General features: G+C 39.7%; 3 protein-coding genes across 3 annotated transcripts; 2 read left to right on the forward strand and 1 right to left on the reverse strand.

The window, feature by feature from the left end:
* The first annotated feature begins 910 nt into the window (after positions 1-910).
* On the forward strand, positions 911-8,720 carry zgc:158482 (uncharacterized protein LOC100009650 homolog). Its single transcript, XM_061276718.1, has 10 exons — positions 911-1,496; positions 2,672-2,881; positions 3,031-3,189; positions 3,545-3,669; positions 5,565-5,759; positions 6,204-6,294; positions 6,372-6,570; positions 6,678-6,775; positions 7,042-7,172; positions 7,816-8,720. The coding sequence occupies exons 1-10, from the start codon at positions 1,016-1,018 to the stop codon at positions 7,990-7,992; spliced, it is 1,866 nt and encodes a 621-aa protein (XP_061132702.1). The 5' UTR covers positions 911-1,015; the 3' UTR covers positions 7,993-8,720.
* A 787-nt stretch (positions 8,721-9,507) lies between these two features.
* Positions 9,508-15,324, forward strand: LOC133152813 (long-chain fatty acid transport protein 2-like). The gene is made up of 10 exons (XM_061276717.1): positions 9,508-10,688; positions 11,627-11,836; positions 11,926-12,084; positions 12,842-12,966; positions 13,049-13,243; positions 13,317-13,407; positions 13,485-13,683; positions 13,801-13,898; positions 14,201-14,331; positions 14,736-15,324. Exons 1-10 carry the CDS (start codon positions 9,986-9,988, stop codon positions 14,907-14,909), a joined length of 2,085 nt encoding a protein of 694 aa, XP_061132701.1. The 5' UTR covers positions 9,508-9,985; the 3' UTR covers positions 14,910-15,324.
* A 375-nt stretch (positions 15,325-15,699) lies between these two features.
* On the reverse strand, positions 15,700-19,139 carry hdc (histidine decarboxylase). The gene is made up of 12 exons (XM_061276985.1): positions 19,112-19,139; positions 18,883-19,055; positions 18,679-18,792; positions 18,142-18,264; positions 17,932-18,069; positions 17,711-17,854; positions 17,503-17,569; positions 17,255-17,417; positions 17,090-17,180; positions 16,921-17,019; positions 16,698-16,799; positions 15,700-16,449 (listed from the first exon to the last, which is right to left on the reverse strand). The coding sequence occupies exons 1-12, from the start codon at positions 19,137-19,139 to the stop codon at positions 15,700-15,702; spliced, it is 1,992 nt and encodes a 663-aa protein (XP_061132969.1).
* Positions 19,140-19,998: the final 859 nt, after the last annotated feature.

A 19,998-nucleotide genomic window follows, 5' to 3' on the forward strand; every position in this document is an offset into this window, starting at 1 on the left:
TGAATCAAAAAGCAGAAGTTGAATAAGTATTTTTGCATTTAATTGGGTCCTTTTTAAAATATTTGTACTTCCATTTAAGTCGTCTTGGAGCATTCATGCACATTTACAGGCATCTTTCGCGATACCACGGTTAACCTTTTCGGAACGTAACCCCAGCGAAAAACGAGGGATTACTGTATCCTCCCTAATCAGCAGCCAGTACCGCCTGATCCAAGTAAAGACCAGAGGACGAGCCCCAGCAGACAAAACACACAACCAGTTTCTCAGAACAGACCCTGCAACTCGAGTTGGCACGCGGCTGTTCTGATTTTGGTGCATTAAATAAATTATAAAATATTTTTATTACCTCAACAATGCGTTCCCGTACGTCCTACATTGTGAGCGGTCATTGAAAGCAACTCTAGTGTAACGGCGAGTACAGCGGAGGCGGAGTTTAGTGAACCAGGCGTCTTGCAGGTTAGAAAAAGCAAAATAACTCAAATCTCATAAGAAATTTGACCGCCTTTGCGCCAAAGGTAAGCCTATAATCAACTGTAGAAAGCTTATTTAAACAAAAACAAAACAATGATCTTTACTAACTTTTACAAGAGTTTTTTTTTTTCTCCAAACAAGTGTCTGTATTATTATTGCATATTAAGTATTGAGTGTTAGTACTTTTGACACTGCTGCTTTGGTACTTAAATACATTTCAGCAATAGAACTTTTTTATTTTAGTAACGACTTGAAACAATATTATTTCCCTGCTCATTTTTAACCTGTGCTTCTACTTTAGTGTCAATGCTTTACTTTTGACAGTACATTTCAATCTTAGGTAAAGCGAATTACATCAGTACTTTTTATTTTTGCACGTCAGTATTTGCACTTTGTCTTATTGCGAGTACTTTTTGAGAGTATTTGATGCCCCGCCTCCCTCCTCCGGACAAAATCCTATTTACCACATTCCCCACTTCGCTGCGGGGCGAGGCACTTGTTTATTTATTTTGTTGTCAGCCCGTAGCCGACTTATCAAACAACCATGTGGATGTATTTGTTTTCAGCTCTTGTTGCGGCTCTCCCCTTCGTAGCTTTGGCCGTTAAACGACGTTCTCCTTATTTGTGGGTGGATATCCTGTACATCAGAGATCTTGTGAGAATTCTACTCAAGTTTGTGTGGAGGCGTAGAAGAAGACCCGTCTACTTTGCTTTGGACCGCTTTTTGGAGCAGACCGCTGCCCAGCCGAACAAACCTTTCGTGGTGTTCGAGAATGACGTCTATACGTTCGCGTCGACAGATGAGAAGAGCAACCGGGTGGCCAACGCGCTCCTCGCTCACCCTCGCTACTCAGCCGGGGACGCCGCGGCCCTGTTTATGCCCAACGAGCCCGCCTTCATGTTTACATGGCTGGCCTTGGCCAAGCTCGGCTCCCCGGTGGCTCTGCTCAACTACAACATCCGCACCAAGTCTCTGTTGCACTGCTTCAACTGCAGCAAGGCCAAGGTGCTCATTGCAGCTGCAGGTAAAGAAGAAGCCTGCAGGTTTGCATGCAAGAGTTTAAGATTACGCAACGGTCCCCTCGCTTTTATGGGATTAAGAGCCTGCGAGGCCTTCCTGTTGACTACATTTACAACCTAACAGTATTTACACGACTACATACTACATGTTACAGTAACATATTATCTTCTGATTGTCTATTCTCTTCATTGGGCAGCATTCATCTTGGCTGCACTGCTTCCAAGATGTTTTCTTTTTTTGGTCCAATCATATTTCAGCCTCCACGTGCAGCCATGTCAAACATGTTCCCAGAGGCTTCAGATTCTTAAACCTTTCGCAACACTTCAGGATCAGTACTAGGAATGTGTTTAACCAACACACTACACTTTGATTATTTGATTTGTGTTGGATTTATTGACAGAATATTTGATTCTGAAAATACTCAATGGCTGCTGCCCGGTCTCATGATTTCAAATGTGAACAACACAAAAATTGGGCCTGATTATACGCCCTTAAAATGCTGGGTTAGAAAACACACAAGTTGGGTTAAAAATTGGGCACAAGTTGGATTAACAACTTCCTGGGTTGTTTTGCACAAACAATCTATTTTTGTTTTGTACAAAACAACCCAAGAAATTGGATTGCTATTTATGTTTTTACAAAAGAACCCAGAGTTGGGTAAAACCCAACTTCCTTGATCTGTACAATTTTTAACCCCGCAGTTTGTATTATTTTGTCATTATATTCTATGTTTTGTGTAAACGTTTTATAGCATTGAACCCTGACTGGATGTTGCAATCATGTGACATCCTCTGACCCACATGTAACTGATATATTGAGTAATCATTAGCGGCTAGCCACTAATACAATGACAACGCAGTATTTTTTATCATTTTAAATGTATGTAGTGGCACCAAAAAAACCCCACTGATAAAGCAAGGCAAAATGTCAAATTTTAACAAAAGTAAAAAAAGACATTACGGAAAACATAATCTTCACTCCAGGTTGATAATCCGAGGTTTATCAGCATATGTAGTCAGATTTGGGGGGACTGGTTGCTCCTCCCCCACCATTTAGTGAATGTCTGTGTTTTGGGTGAATTTTTAGGGTTTAATTGTTATTATTTTTTTTTCCCAATGCATTTCAATGGAAGTCACAACCCTGGTTGTATAAAGCCTAAAAGGTTATTGTATCCCACAGAGCTAAAGGAAGCAGTTGAGGACATTCTGCCATCTCTTAGAGAGCAGGGAGTCGTCGTGCTCCTGATGGTCCAAAGCTGTGACACGCCTGGCATCGAAAGCTTCTCCGATAAAGTGGATCAAGCGTCAGGCGCCGCTGTTCCGTGCTCGCTCAGAGCACACATCACGTACAAAAGTCCTGCTGTTTATATTTACACGTCTGGGACCACAGGTACTGCAATGGGAGTTTTCAACCCTTCCACTCCAAACTGTAGAGTGATTAGAAACTAACTCCCTATTTTAAAATATTAGCAAAGGACCTGTATTACCGTACTCTTTTGGTAAACTCTAAAGGTAAATTGTTTTTCTGATGTGTTGCAGGGCTGCCCAAAGCAGCAGTGGTCAACCAGAACCGCCTCCTAATAGCTCTGGCTGTTTTATCCGCAAATGGTGTTTCGTCGAGTGACGTCATTTATATCAACTTGCCTCTGTATCACACAGCAGGATTCATTATAGGCTTTATCGGCTCCATTGAAACAGGTGAGTACCGCATTTTCTGGACTATAAGTCGCCCCGGAGTATAAGTCGCACCAGCCATAAAATGCATAATAAAGAAAAGGACATATCACATTTTTGGGGGAAAATTTATTTGATAAAATCCAAAGCCAAGAACAGACATGTCATCTTGAAAGTCAATTTAAAATAAAAATAGAATAGGCAACAATAGGCTGAAGGTACGATATGCTAACGTTATATATATTTATATATATAAAAAATCTTATCAATACAATATTAAAGGTAGTGATTGCCCAGTATAAGAGTCGAAACATTTATTATTGTAGCCAACAGTCAGAGTTGGGTTTAATGACTGATGATAATGCTCTTGTCTTTGGAGGGTCCACAATCATTCTGAAGAGGAGGTTTTCGGCTTCTCAGTTCTGGGATGACTGCAGGAAATACAATGTTACCGTTGTGCAGTACATAGGAGAAGTAATGCGCTACCTCTGCAGCACACCCAAGGTAAAGTTTCAAGTGTTTCTGCCCTTTCGTTGTTATCTCTAAAGGAGAATGAGGAGTAGCTGCTCAAACAAGAAGTGCAAGAAGAGATAAACAGAAGAAAGTCATGCTAACAGATGAAATAATGTGAAATGTACAGCAGCGTAACACCAGATAAGTCCTTGGGGAGTACAATACACTTTTAACACAAGTCTGAAGTAGCAACTAAGCAAAAGTTGCAAATGTCAAAGTTATATACCGTAATTTTCGGACTATAAAATGCCCCAAAAAGTGAAAAAAAAAAACCATATATATGTATATAAGTCGCTCCTGAGTATAAGTCGCCCCCCCACCCAAACTAAAAAACTAAAAAAACGCGACTTATAGTCCGAAAATTACGGTAGTATGTTACTTTTTTTTTCAGTTAATCACACCATTGTGAAATAGTTTCATAATATTCGAAATACATATCAGTTTTTATCGTGATCTGAATTTCGGGCAAAAAGAAACAAACTTAGAAACTAGCAAATGTGGTCCAAATCCTGTACAACATCTCACCTTACATGATTCCCATTGGTGGAAGTAAGAAGCTGACATGGGTAATTTCATTGGCAGGGCTTTGTTGGCACCATGCCTCCACTCTGCTTGAAATAGCGTATCATGTTTTCATTCAAGACAAATTCACATCCAGAGTACTGAGAACGAACTAGCACCGAGCTTTTATTACAGATCCTGTTGGAGATAACTTTCCAAATCTGTACATTCCCACTCCCTCAGCTCGTCACAGCTGGTTTTCCAAAATAGAAATCGTTAAATCTCTACTATCGGGTTCCAGCCTTCTGCGTCAGAATCAGCAGGGGTTTGGACGGTGTGATTCTGTAGGGATACATAACGTAACCTTTAATTGTTGGTACAAGTGCGACCTTTCTTGAGGATAATGAAACAATTTTTTTAGCTTCTTGAAATGAATACACTGTATTCAGTCATGCTGTAAATTGCTCATACACGGCCATTCAGAGTATCTAATTGTGTCACATGCACCCGAGCTTCAGTTTAGCACATGACCCTGTATCGTTTGTATCTGGTCACCACTCGGAATAGATGCTGGCCTTTACCCTGGCAGACCATATCAAGTAAACTTGGTTATCGGCTCTCACAAGGAATGTGAGCCGTTGCTTGCTTGGAAGTTTTGTGCACTTTCAGTCGATTCAGTGAAGTTGAAGCATTTTGCAGACCAGAATTTGGCCCTATTGAATAGGTGATGATTGCTAATGCGTGTGTACTTGCCAAAAAAGTTGCTTCGTTGGAGCACAAGCTCCGAGTGGTGGGGCCACACTACTGTATTTGGTCCTGAGCCACGGTGTCTGCCACCTTACATAAAGTTGTAATCCTAAACCAGTGATCTCTAACTACCAAGGATTATTACCCTATTTTAAGTCATATCCTGCCTCAATTTTTAAAACCATGACCTAGACTGGCTAAATTCAAGGGTTAGGACTCTCAAATAGTGTTGCAACGATACAAAAATTTTGACTTTGCTACTACACCTGAGTGAAATACATTGATACTGAAATGATACCACGGCAAAAAGTTAAAAAACAGTCAAACTGTTACTGACAGGTAAACAACGTCAATTTTGTTTCATTTGTATTCAACAAAAGTTACCAATATCTAGGAATGATGATATTGTGTCGTCTAAAATCCTCGGTATGATACCAGTACCGTTACTTGGTGCATAGGTTTAGGGTATGGTGTTCTTCAAACGTTTAGAAAATGGATGGACGGACGGATTTTGTAGAGATTTTTTTCTGGGTATCCTAAGAAACCAACTAACAATGGTGACTACTCAATTTGCGATTGTGTATAAATTGGTTTTGAAACCATTCTGAATTACCGTACTGTCTTTGCTTCAAATACAGAAAGAAAATGACAGGGACCACAAAGTACGACTGGCCATTGGAAATGGAATCCGAGCAGAGATATGGCGGGAGTTTGTGACCCGCTTTGGGAACATTCAGATCAATGAGTTCTATGCCTCCACTGAAGGAAATGTGGGATTTGTCAACTATGCAGGAAAAATTGGAGCCCTCGGAAGGGTCAACTTTGTGCACAGGGTAAGCAAACAACTGCCCTGGGTGTCTGTAAATATAGTGAGTTTATGTACAGTGTGTATCCTATTGAATAGTGATTTTCAAAGTTGTATTCCAGCTCCCTCTAGTGGTAAAAGAATCCCTGCCTGAGACGTACCGTTATGTGCTGTATTTACAAATTTAGGTTCAGTAGATTTGTATTAATCTTTAAGAACAGTTTGTTTTTCATTGTTTATTAGCTCAGATTTTTTTTACCTTGCGTGTGTGATGCGTTTTGAAGGAATCACTATAAGTACTGGTTTTTTTTTTCTTATGTTCAAACTGCATAATGCTAGAGTGGCTTACAATAATATCAAACCTACCTCGTGTTTGATAAACGTTTAGAGCTACTTTTTTCTTAGGTGTTACTTGGTGTAAAAACAAAAAACCTGTCAAAGATATTAATTTTATTATCTTCATTTTTTCTAGAAATTGTTCCCTTACAGCCTCATCAAGTATGATACAGAGCGTGATGAAGTGCTTCGAGATGCTAACGGTCTCTGCATTGAGGCACCCAAAGGTCAGCTGAAGTGCAAAAATGTAACTTGTACATTCAGAACAGTCAGAATTTAACACTATTAATGTTTTTTCTTGAAGGTGAGACAGGACTGTTGGTATCCAAGATTACCGACATAGCTCCTTTCGTCGGTTATGCCCAAAATGAAGAGCAAACGGAGCGCAAAAGACTCCGTGACGTTTTCAAAAAGGGAGATCTCTACTTCAACAGCGGAGATCTTATGAGGATTGACAAAGACAACTTCATTTACTTTCAGGATCGTGTGGGTGACACATTCAGGTACAGCAATTGTGTCATTCAAGCCTTCTACATTGCCGAGAAAAGAGTAATAAAGTCAAAGCATCACTGTGTACGCAAACTGTGAGTTCAGAAGAAATTGTTTACAGGTGGAAAGGTGAAAATGTGGCTACAACAGAAGTTTCGGACATCTTGACACTGACGGATTGTCTTAAAGAAGCCAATGTTTACGGGGTGCAAGTTCCAGGTATTTTGAAATATCTGTCATGAATCGGACATTTCCCGATGTTGTCACACATCCATACCACAAGTTTAATGGCAAAGACATGGTTTTGTAGTTTTGGTCTTATTGTCTTGAAATGTTTCAGTGGTAAGTCCAAAGAAATATAAATGTAAGCTAAAGAAGGCAGCAACAAGAATAGATGTGAATTGCATAATACAATTGAGAATCAACATTTTGTGAATTTACTTTTTTTTTTCCACTTTTTATATTGATTTGTATGTTTTGTTCAGGGCATGAGGGACGCATAGGAATGGCCGCTGTTACTGTAAAGGAAGGTGCCCAGTTTGATGGAAGCAAAGTCTATTCTCATGTGGTTAGCTACCTACCTGCGTACGCCAGGCCACGCTTCATAAGGATAAAGGTAAGAGACATTCACTGTCCTGTGGAAGTAGAAGGTCTATAGCTTGCTTTTGAGTGGAGGTACTGTAATCCCTCGTTTATCGCGGATAATTGGTTCCAAAACTTCCCTGCGATAAGTGAAATCTGCAAAGTAGGGTCAACCTCTCTACATTTTTTTGTGTGTAAATAAGTGGAGATGAAACCATTTAAGTTCATGTTATTATTAGAGCATTAAATAACAGTTTCAAACATGTAAATAATACATTAATAGTATAAATAACGTACAGAAAATATTGTATAAGTATTGAAAATATAAATATTATATGTGTGTGGGTCTGTGTGTAACATGTAGATGTGACGTTCTATTGTTAACCTTGGTTAAACAGGGACCTCTAGTGGTCACAAGTTACCATAGCAGCGCTATGTGCATTTTGTAGATGTAGCTAAAGTATACATACATACTGTATTTTAGGACTCTTCTGTCATTATAACAACTTTTCACAACAAGTTGCAATAGCATAAATATGTTTTCAGAAGTTTTTTATTCTAACAACTTCTTTTATAACAAAGTACAACACTGTAAATATATTTTTAGAACGCTTATAACATTACGAGTGTCCCCAACTTGTGACTGAATGTCAATTTTTGGTTTCAACTCCTTGTAGGATGTGGTGGAGTTGACGGGGACATTCAAGCAAATGAAAGTGAAGTTGGTGGAAGAGAATTTTGATCCAGGACGAATCCAGGACCCCCTGTACATCCTTGACGATAAGCACAAGAGTTATGTACCTCTGACAGCGGAGGTCTACAGTTCCATCGTATTAGGAAACCTTAAGCTCTAGACCAAGTCCCACTGTGCTAGGTCCAGAGGTACTTAGATTGATCATCCAGCTCAGGGATTCCTGCTTGCCTTTTAACGATCAAGTTTGTGAAACCGTGTACAATCCACCTTAAGCGCAGTCAATGGGCATACTAAGAAGTGTCCCAATCTGGGAAGTGAAATTTTTACACTATAATTTGTACATAGCATATAGTATATAAATATATATTTACCAGCAAGTTCTCATGAATAGTCAAGAGTTTACATGTAAAGTGATGACCAATTTTCCAATTTAATTGAGATAAATCTGTAAAATTGTGGCGACCAACAAAACATGGATCAGTGCAGTGTAACTAGATTTATGATAGGATGACTATACTCGTCATCAGTGTAAAGTGGTACCTTGAGGTATGAATTGACCAGTTTGCCTATATATCAGCCTTCTATTTTTTATGCTTTGGATATAAGTGCTATATGGTGGCAGTGAAGTCAACACCCTTCACGACAAGGACTTCTTTGGCAGATAATGAATAATTTTTCCAGAAAGAGGTTTCAAACTGCCTAATGCTACTCCTACATAAAGTTTATTGTCAAACTAAAAAAAAAAAGTTACGCTTTGGGTATTTACAACCACCTCAGTACGCTATGTTTTTTGGCTGCAAGCTAACCTGTAATGTGAAATGCCATAGGCACAAACTAATAAAACTGTAAATAGTTACTGATTAAAGAAAAATACACTTGGGGACAAAATGTTGTTAATGAAACAAAAAAAAATGCAATGGTCAACTTGAAACTGACAAAGGTTATTGACAAGACACAAGCTTTTGGGACAACGTCCTTTTGGACAAATGAGAGTGGAGATTTTTGGCAAAATTCAAACATTAACCCTATTCAGAAAAAAAGACACCGTCCCACTGTGAAACCAGGGATTCTCTGCTACAAGTAGCACTGGGTATCTTAAACCTGTGCAGGGTACAGAAGTGTGCTGCTCTGCGAAAGCTTGGCCTTATAGGTAGGCTATGGGTCTACTCGGACAGTGACAAATAAAAAGCACTCAAAAATGGCTAAGAGCAAAACTTTGGACTGTTCTGAAGTGGCCCTCTGTGATCTAAATCAAATAAATAACTTAATAGTTTGTTGCACAACCTTTTGAGACTATCGCTTCAATCAAACTAAGTACCATCTTCGTCCAGGTCTGTTTCATTAGTTTGTTTTTACAAAAATTCTATTGAAACGCCATTAAAAGTAATGTTTGATTTTCTTTGGCTAACTTTATTGTGCATGTGGGTGTGTATACATATATAATATTTAACAGTATATATACGTATATGTATGTATATATACACTACCGTTCAAAAGTTTGGGGTCACAAAATTGTTTGGGTGACCCCAAACCTTTGAACGGTAGTGTATATATTTATTTAGATAATTATTTATGGATTATATATATAATCTTCTGTGTAAAAAATCGTATAATATATATGTATACTTATATTCATAGATTATATATAATCTTATACAAATATAAGATATAATTATAATATTTAATTCATAATATCTCATTATATAATATTTACACTACCGTTCAAAAGTTTGGGGTCACCCAAACAATTTTGTGACCCCAAACATTTGAACGGTAGTGTGTATATATAGATATAGATATATATTAATCGCTAGAATAATCCATTTTGAAATATGGGAAAGTGACAAAAAAGTGAAAAAATGTTTTTTATTAGTACTATATACTTAGTGTTGTCACCATTATCTTAATTACCGTCACAATTTCTATTAATTTTAACCTCAGTTTATGTGACTTGTATGTCGTGTGGACACTTTTTCCATCTAGCTGTTCACATTTTGACATCACGAGACAAAGATGAGTCCTGAAGTGGAAATTCCCATTTTCTGACTTTGGGGATTCTCACTTTAAAGTCAGAATCCTGTCATCCCCCCCCCCCCCTTTTTTTTTTTTCTTCACTGACCCTAATCCTCTTCCATATATTTAGGTTAACTCTAATGGCTAATATTTTTTGTGTAGTGTATTTTCACCAAAACTGTCATTGCAAGCTTATAAACGGCGTGCAAGGCGTGTATGACGCAGGAAAGGAGGCGGGCGGGGTGGGGAATAGTGAGAAAGTTCAATGGGCGTTTAGGGGAATAGTGAGAGAGTTCAATGGGCGTCAACGCTCCAGTTTTTTATGCTCATCTGTTGTTGCTCAAATAAACACTTCCCATTTGATCAGCATGCTTGCCTATCTTATTTACACCGCGTTGGCAGGCTTGGCCATCGCTCCGTTGCTGCTGTACTGGCGAAATCCGTACTTGTTGCATGATCTTCGTTATTCAATCACTGGCATTCAGATCGCCAGACAGCTCAGCAGATTTTCGACTAAAAAACACTTTTACAGCATCCTTGACTGTTTTCTGGACAGGGTGTCCAAACAGCCTAACAAAAAGTTTCTAGTGTTCGAAGAGAGTAGCTACACGTACAGGCAAGCCGACCAGGAGAGCAACCGTGTGGCTGCAGCCCTGTCAAGCCTGCTCAAGCCTGGGGACACCGCGGCCGTGTTTGTTGGCAATGAGCCGATTTTTGTGTGGCTATGGCTCGGCCTCGCCAAGCTGGGATGTGTCGCTGCTCTGCTCAACTACAACATCCGATCCAAATCTTTGCTGCACTGCTTCTCGTGTTGTGACGCCAAAGTTCTGCTCGCTGCGGCTGGTAAGCAGGAACAACCCGTCCCGACTTCATGTTGCAGAATGCACCGGCATAAGAAACGTGATTGTAAATAAATGCACAAAATAACCATGAAATAATTTGTAGTTTTTGCCCCTAATTATCTTTTTTTTTTTTTTAGTAAATTGCGGGATAAATCCTTTATTACGTTAGTACTTCTTAGTAGTTAGTATTATTTTTAGTTGTCATTTTTTTACTGTACTTTAATTTCAGTATTATTCTAAAGTAACAGTTGAAAGGTAATGCAAACGTAAAGCATTTTTGTTCAAGAGTGCATGCAACTTGTTTGCTCCTGCTAAGTGGCAAGAACTAAAAAAAAAAAAAGAAGTCTATTAATTGGTGTGTTTTCTGATTATATGAGAAACTGTTTTTTATTTGTTTGGTTGGTGAGACACTCCATTATAACTGAAGATCTTGAGAAAAAAAAGACAAGAGAGCAGTTACCTTTGCCCTCCCCACCTCAGAGCAATTACCTTGATCATGTCATTTCTGCTAATCTATAGAGCTCACCTCATTCTCTAGATTAATGATATTCAAAATGGCACAACCACTGTTCTGGATGGCTAAAAATTAACGATGTAACAAAAGAATGAGTTGAATAGGAAAATCATTTTGGATCTTCAATTAGACGGAATCAAAATTTTAAGTATTTTTGATATAATGTATCAAATCATCTTTCGTTGACGACATTTGTCTTGGAAGGAAATGAAAAAAGAAAGAAACTCCTCCTCTGACAATTATTTTTTACTGTATTTTTGTCAGGATATAGTGTCTCATTGGAGTTGTTGTAACGAGACGGCTACCTTTGGGTCAAAGTTTAAGTTACGATGTAAATTCAATCCCATTGCCAAGATTCAAAGGTCACCTAGAAATTTGACCCTTGCATTGTTATATTGGCCTCTTACAACCTTGTATTGTCTCAGAACTACGAGAGGCCGTCGAGGAGGTGCTGCCTAGCCTGAAGCAGCTGGGTGTCCGTGTGTTCATCCTCGACGAAGGCACTGAGTCAGAGGGCATCGAATGTCTCTCGGACAAGATTCGCCAGGCCTCCGACCAACCTGTGTCACCACAGCTAAGGGCTGACATTAACATGAAGAGCCCTGCCCTCTATATTTACACCTCAGGAACCACAGGTTGTGTCCAAGCTTCTCATTTAAATTATGTGACGGTCCAATTTGCAGGAAATGTGACTGGACTTAATTTTTGCTGTGTTACTATGTAGGGCTTCCCAAAGCAGCGATCATTAACCACGAGAGGGTATGGTTGGCAAGTTTTCTTCAGTCGGTTGCTGGCGTACGTTCGGATGATATCATCTACATCTACCTGCCTCTCTACCACAGTTCTGGTTTTCTTATGGGATTGTGTGGAGCCATAGAAAAAGGTAAAGTGACATCATCACATACTGTATGAGTGGCCCACAATTGTCTCACCTCTCCAAACATCTTGCCCTAAAACAGATGCTTAACCCTCCTCGGTCTTTTATGACCCGATAAAATCTCCCACTCACAATGCAGTTGATTATTCCATGTGTGACTGTCAAACAATCATTCATTTGTAACCATATTACAGTTCATGCATTGCATTTAGTATGAGCAAAATAGAATAAAAGTGTTAAATAAATTGTTAAATTAAGTTGAGAGACATAATTTGCTTTCACTGGCCACATCAAATGATGTGATGGGCCGAATCTGGCCCTCAGGCCTTGGGTTTAACACCTGGTGTTGTACATCTTTTCCTTTTTTGTATTTACAATAACTTCCTATAAAGAGTCAACCTTCCATTTGGTCAATTCCTAGTTTATTCCTGTTAATTCAGTTGAAGACCTACATTTGTCACTTCCCTTAATCAGTGCACAATAGGCAGATGACTCCATGCGTCATGCATGCTGAGTGTTTGACCTCCAAGTTTCTACTGTATATTTTCTGAATTTGACAACCTTTTGAACGTTCAAACACTGAGGTTTCACTGTTCTGACGTTGACACTGAGTTTATTAAAGGATAAATCAACAAGTTTGTGACCTCAAACCGCAAGCAGTTTGCCCCTGGTCTTCGCTGTTTATATTTCAAAGTCCTAAAGTTTCTTAGTATACGTCCATGCGTGACTTGGCATCATTTAATGTGTACTTCTTCACCTACAGGTATTACTGTTGTATTAAAACGTAAGTTCTCTGCATCAAGTTTTTGGAACGACTGCAGGAGGTACAATATTACGGTTATTCAGTACATCGGCGAGATTATGCGATACCTCTGCAACACACCACAGGTAAAACTCCGACATAGTTGCTATTGTTGATGAGAATGTTGCTTGTCTTTTCAACAGTCCTGTGTAATTCTCTCCTTTCTAGAAAGACAATGACAAAGATCATAAAGTCAGAGTGGCTTTGGGAAACGGGATGCGACCGGATACCTGGGCTGAGTTTCTGCAACGGTTTGGCAATGTTTGCATCTGCGAGTGCTATGGAGCCACGGAAGGAAATGTTGGCTTTGTCAACTATGTCGGGAAAATTGGAGCGATTGGCAAAGAGCATTTCCTCCACAAAGTAAAATGCGTTAAATCAGTTATACTGTATTCAATTTCGTAAATACAAGCTTCATTTTTTCTTTTTTCCACAGATGGGGTGCCCCTATGCCCTCATACGGTACGACACGGAGAAAGAAGAGCCAGTCAGAGACTCCAGAGGATTTTGCATTGAAGTACCCAGAGGTCCATGTTTACAAAAATAGGAAGTGCTTTCCACAACCTAAATATCCTAACTAAAAACATTTCACTTTCAACCAAAGGAGAGACTGGTCTGTTGGTGTCCAAGATTGCCGCGAGAACCCCCTTCTCAGGCTACGCCAAGAACAAGCAGCAGACTGAGAAGAAGAAACTGAGGGACGTGTTTGTGAAGGGAGACAGCTACTTTAACAGCGGTGATCTTCTCAAGATAGACCACGAGGGTTTTGTCTTCTTTCAAGACCGCATCGGAGACACTTTCAGGTCAGTGGATGAAACAAATGTAGGAAAGGCTGGAGATACAACTTCAATCAAAATTATTTTTTTACTCCCTGTGCTTCCTACACTGTTGTTTAGTGTCTGTTTTACAATTAATCACAGATGGAAAGGAGAAAACGTGGCAACCACAGAGATAGCCGATCATTTGCTCATGGTGGACTGCATTGAAGAGGTTAATGTCTATGGGGTAAAGGTGCCAGGTAATATTGCATCATCGTCGTCATCCTATTGATAAGCTACCCGTTAAAAACAAGAAAGGTTTTGTTTATTTAATGCTAACATTGTGCCCTCATCAAGCCCTTCTAGTGCCGCATGGCCTCTTTGACCGCAATGTTTTGGCAATCATTGATGAATATAGCCATGAACTGTGTCATACTAGGAATCGTGACAAGACAAATATAACTTTAAAGTCCTTATGAAACACATTTGTTACACATACAACCTTATTTATTTCACGTCTATTACCTTGCTTACAAACATTAACTTATATTTTTCCTATTAGGACACGAGGGAAGAATTGGAATGGCTGCGCTGACCCTGAAAGAAAACATGGACTTTGACGGGAAAGCTGTGTATCAGTATGTCAAAAGCTACCTTCCGAGCTACGCAAGACCACGCTTTATTCGCATTCAGGTAAATCACATACTGCCTATAAACAATACAACAATTACAGTACATCTAGAGATAGTTCAAGTACCCACACACCACTTAAGTAGACATGGAGACAAGAACAAAAGTATTGACTCAACTCTTAAATATACAGCAAAGGTTAAAAGAAAGTATCCGTTTTGAAATGTTATTAAATACACAAGTAACCCTCCCATTTGTATGCAAAACATATATGGCTAAATTGAAATCATAAAAAAAAATGCACAAAATAGTTTCAGATTTTAATGACTTTAGTAAATCACGCTACACATCACATTTTGTTGTTTAAGCGATAGCCAGCAAGTAAATGAATAATTATATGAATTACATTAGCTAATGATGTCATCATATCACGCCATTTGGATTTTTTTTCATGTCTTTTCCTGCAGAACGCACTGCAGGTGACCGGGACATTCAAACAAATGAAAGTGAAGCTGGCCGAGGAGGGCTTCAACCCTGACGTCATCAAGGATCGTTTGCTTTTCCTGGAGGACAATCAAGGCTACGTCCCCATGACTCAGGAGATCTTCAACTCCATAGCAGAGGGAAGAATCAAACTGTGAATCACTTTATACTCCACTACTCAAACAACTGTGAAATCCATAGAATAAGCCATAAAGTGATTAGGAATCTTTTACATTGCAAAGAACACAAGGCCAATGTATTTTTTCTTCTATGAATGTTTTCAAATGGAATGCCTTGTTTTTGATAAAACTCTCAAAACAAAATTGATACCCAGTTTGATATTCCTTGACTTGACAATCTCAAACATTGTACGTCAAAAACCTCCTGAAAAAATACTTGCCTGTCCCAAGTATCACCACTGACCAGAGCAGAAGTTTTATTCCTAAAAAGTACATTTCATGTCATTGTAAGCCACTGTAACATTTTGAACATTAACATTGGCAATGATTCAATTAAAATGCATTGCATGTAAATTTAAAACCCCTTCAAAGAGAATTCAGCAATGTTTCTAAAGACGACAATAAACATTGGTCGTTAATAAAACGCTTCTTTGTGGTGTGCTAAATTTACAAGACCGATTTAGTTTCACTAAAGACTTTAACCCCTCACTTTAATACTTAAATTACTTCAGTTAAAATGTATTGCACACAAAAATAAATATTGAAAAACCTTTCTAAAATATTTCATGGAAGCGTAGTGTACTTAAATGTTAAATACAATGAGAAGTGACCTCAACAAATGTACAAACAATCTGAATTTGCAAACAAAAGTTGAAGCCACTGTAACATGATGCAGTTTGAACATTTAAGTGATACTTTCACATACCACTAGAGGGAGCCTGTGCAATTCACTTTAAGAATTAATTCACAGACTTGCTAAATGCCACATTTACAGAAGTTTGGAAGTAGTAGTTTCCATGGGGTTGGGAGAGGCAGCTGGGTTGGTAACGGGGGAAGATGGCGTACAGCTTATTCTCCTACAAGTGGAGGTCAAATGCTTTGGAGCCTGAGACACTTTTAGAGGGCAGCAGATCTGGTGGTGACCACCCTGCGCCCACTGATTCCAGAAGCTTGGAACACTGTTGAACTTGGTCAGCTTTTTTATGATTTGCTTGCTGACAATTTTAGAAGGCAGCTCCGCTATCTTTCCTGCGGTAGCACCTCCAGTCGTCGCTAACGTTGGCAGGTCGACTTCATCTTGAGGGCTCAGCTTTGTTTCAAAGGCGTAGCCGCTTCTTAGACCGAGATAACTGTATGGCAGAGGCTCACTGTTGCAGCTCAGAGAGCGCATGGGTCTCCTGGATTGATTCCAAGCTTTGTCGATCCAAAGCTCCACTTGGGCCTTGTCCATCCTCGGGGCGGTCTCTTCACTCTCCAGTACCCCGACACTTATGTCTTCATCGCCTTTCACTGTGGCTCCTAAGGTCTTTGAACTATCAAGAGCCCGCGTTTCAGCGAGGAGATTGGAAGCTATTTTGGAAATAATGTTCCAATCTCTGCGAATGTCATCTGCCGTGGTGTGCTGTGAGGTCACGGTGAATCGAATGATGCGTTTGCGGTGAATGTCTGCTGGAATGAGGTACATGGCACCAGAGCGTGTCAGCCTCCTCAGCAGCTCCTGGGTTGAAGCATTACCTTTCTAAAAAAAGAAATAAAAACAGCAGAGCTGCTGATAATTTAACAAAATCAAACTGCTTTTTCTGATCATAATCAACCTGTCCTTCACCTCCAAGTGATAAAAACACCTACCTTTGAACGAGGTGTGCCTGGCAAGTTTGTACATCCCAACAATGATTAATTAGCCTTTGTAGAACACGTTGCTCCACAGAAAGTTAACTCGTCGTATTTATAGTTTACTGCTTTAATCCCAAATCCGGGACTACCTACCTTGAGACAGAAAACAACCAGGCCGAGATATCTCTTTGCAGGAATCTCAAAGTTTGGGTCACTTCTTATCAGAGACTCCAGGAGCTTTGCCATCTCAATACCCTGAAAGAGAAAAGTATTGAAATCAAAGTTTGCCAATTAAAGCAGTGGTGATAAAATGTCTGTTCTATTTTGCCCATTGTGTAACTCCCAAATCATGTGAAGAACATGAACTTCAGCATACATGTCTGATATGTCCCTGGAGATTTTTCAGTCCAAAGGAACGCATGACGAACCAGAGCTTGAGGGAGCGGAAACGCCGACTGAGTGGAATCTGCCAGTGCTGCACAGGTAAAACCAAAAAAAAGTGAGTCCCCAGAAACCTCAATGTGTTGCTCATGAAGGGTACATACCATAAAGTCTGTGGCTGCTTGTGAGTTTTCGTGTCTGAGATAAACGGGGTCCACACTGAACGTCTGTTGAAGTTTGAGTTTGTCTTTGACCCTTGACCCAAACATGGAAGACAATTAAAAAAAAAAAAAGAAATAACGACTGGAGTACAGATTAAATATATTCACCAAAAAGCTGTGCAGTCAAAATGGACCATCATCCATTTTGATGGATTGAAGACAAACGAGTGTGCAAATTCAATGCCTTCAAGCGACCAGCGCAGCTCTGGACAGAAGTAGGCCGAGCCAGCATAAGCAGCATCCACATGGAGCCATAGTCCCTCTTGTGCGCCTGTGAAATGTTGCAAATAACATGAACTGCATGTAGTGATTGAAATGCTCTTAAAAAATACACAAAGATGAATATAAAAACATACACACGGGTCCCAATTCTGAGAGTGTGTCAAAGGCACACACGCCCGTGGTTCCCAAAGTGGCACATAACTGCGAGAAACACAGAAGGAATGTTTGCAAGAACGAATGATGACGGTGCAAGTCGATTAGATAAATCTAAAAAGAGTTGCAAATATTTCCAGCTAGTTAACATCACGGTTGCATGATTTAATCATCTCCGTCCTTCCGTACCAGAAAAGGGACCAGTCCTCTGCTTTTGTCCTCTTGTATGGCCTGTTTCAACATCTCTCCTCTAAGAGACAAATGCTCATCTGTGGGTAGGAATCGGATCTTTACGAGAGAGATCTGACCCGCCTTTTCCACTGAGGAGTGTGCCTGTGATCATAGTAAAATAAAACATCATTGTAATGGATTATTATTTAGGCCAGTGGTGGCACTGTCCAAATACTGACCTGATCTGAAGCGTAAGCCACTAGCGTTGAATTTAGGACAGAGTCATCCAGTTCGTGGTCTAGGTCAGCACGCAGTTGCAGAATTTTGTCTTTCCTGGCCGCCAGAAGAGCCACGAGTGTGCTTTCGCTGACGGTGCTCTGTTCGGCGAGTCAAAGCAACCTGTCAATCAATGACCTCTCACCATATGGAAAGATGTGTTGGTGGTCTACCTGTATGATACCTCCTCCCCGGCTCTCGCTGTGGTAATGGAGGAAGAATTGGGGAAGGCCCAAGGCTTTACAAAGCCAGTCCATCACGTTCATTTCCAACTCTGTGCAAGCAGGACTAGAGGCCTGTAGAAAAATAAAAATAAACACCACCACAGATTATTTGATCTTTTACCAGACACGGAGGACAATTTCTGCCCTATTTTTTGTAATTACGCTCTGAAATTGAGTCTCAATATACACGCAATCCTGTCTCGGAAAACTTTTTAACAATAAAGGAAGTGAAGAAAAGTCTAGCCACATGACTCTGTAGCGATATCGTCAAGCTAATTGATCTGATATCCACATGATCTATTTTTCTTTTTTTTAATTCCTGCATCCATAGCATTGATGGGCACTCCACAATAGGACAAAAAAAACTCACAAAATCTGCATGGTTGACGACCTGTTTTTCTTCCAAACTTCAAATATTTCAAACAATTTCGGAATGACCCTAGAATGAGGAGTCTTTCAGTCCCTTTTGCTTTTTTCTCGCCTCACCCAGGTGAAGCCAACACAGTTGATGGCATCAGCCAGCATGTCCCCCAGCAATGAGGGCCATGATGTCAGACTAGGGTAATAGGCGTGCATGTGAGGACTCTGCCAGTGGACCACCTGCACAAAGTATCAAAACAAGTCTGCGTTCACAACATGCATATGACCCCCAAGTGAAGCGGATGACATGATGACAGCATCAAAACTTACTCCCGGCATGATAACCTTCTCAATATCATCAAATATTCTCTCCCAGTCTTCGGCCTCTGTGGGTGCCGTGTCTGGTAGAAGTTCCTTCATGTAGCCTGGCTTCACATCTGGAATCACCCTTCTCTCCCGGATGGAGCCCAAGTACTTTGTGATGTAGTCCACCAACTCCTTACCTGGTCAGGAAAAAGACTTCACTATTGTATATACGGCATTGACAAAGGATTATTACCTCGGCGATTGTATTCCTCAGCCTGCATATTTCTTAAGGTGGGCGGTTCTTGAATGGTTTGTTTTGATGCTGCAGGGAAGCTGCCTTTGCGTGAGTACAGTAGTTGCTCGCGTTCGCCTCACATGTATATAGCCAGTATTAGCAGGAGCACGCCCTAAACTGGTGACGCATTTCACACAGAACAAATGATCTTTTATGATGTCAGTCACTGACTCCAATTTTCTTTACAAAATATATATTTTTTAAAAAACCTCTATTGGCTCTAGTAACACAACATAAAGGCTTGTGTACTGCGACTGAAAATAATTCATTGCAGACCCAACAGTGAAAGGTAAAATACATATTAAGACTCAACATTTAGCACGAAAATGTGTTACATTTTCTCAAATAATGTGCTCTACTCATTCTAATGCACTAAAATGTCTTATTAACAAAGGAAGATATCAAATCATGTCTTAAGGGCTTCCAGCAGCAATAGATTGCTTACAGGCAGTTGTCTCCTGGAGCTATCTTGTCATTCAAGCAAATCTCAGTCAACATAGACTACAAGCCAAATTCAACAATGCAAATTATAATGAGTGGCACAAATGATTTTATTTATGATCTAAATCTTAGTTATTTACTTTTCTGTCAGGACATTTCATGCTCACCAAAATGTTTTATTTGGAAAACTTGCTGTGGTCACCAAAACGTTTCGTTTGAAAAACTGCATTATTATTATTATCTAATTATCCTTGTTATTTGTGTGTGCATTCATAACACTTGACTCATTTCATTGTTTGGAATGTCACTGTAGCTAGTCTGAAGTTCTAGAAAAGTTCAAGAGTGCTTTTATACACTTCCATACATTTTTAGTTTTATTGAACAATACAAGACTGGTGTACAGG

This window comes from Syngnathus typhle, linkage group LG4, assembly GCF_033458585.1.
Source record: "Syngnathus typhle isolate RoL2023-S1 ecotype Sweden linkage group LG4, RoL_Styp_1.0, whole genome shotgun sequence".
NCBI classification, from domain to species: Eukaryota; Metazoa; Chordata; class Actinopteri; order Syngnathiformes; family Syngnathidae; genus Syngnathus; species Syngnathus typhle.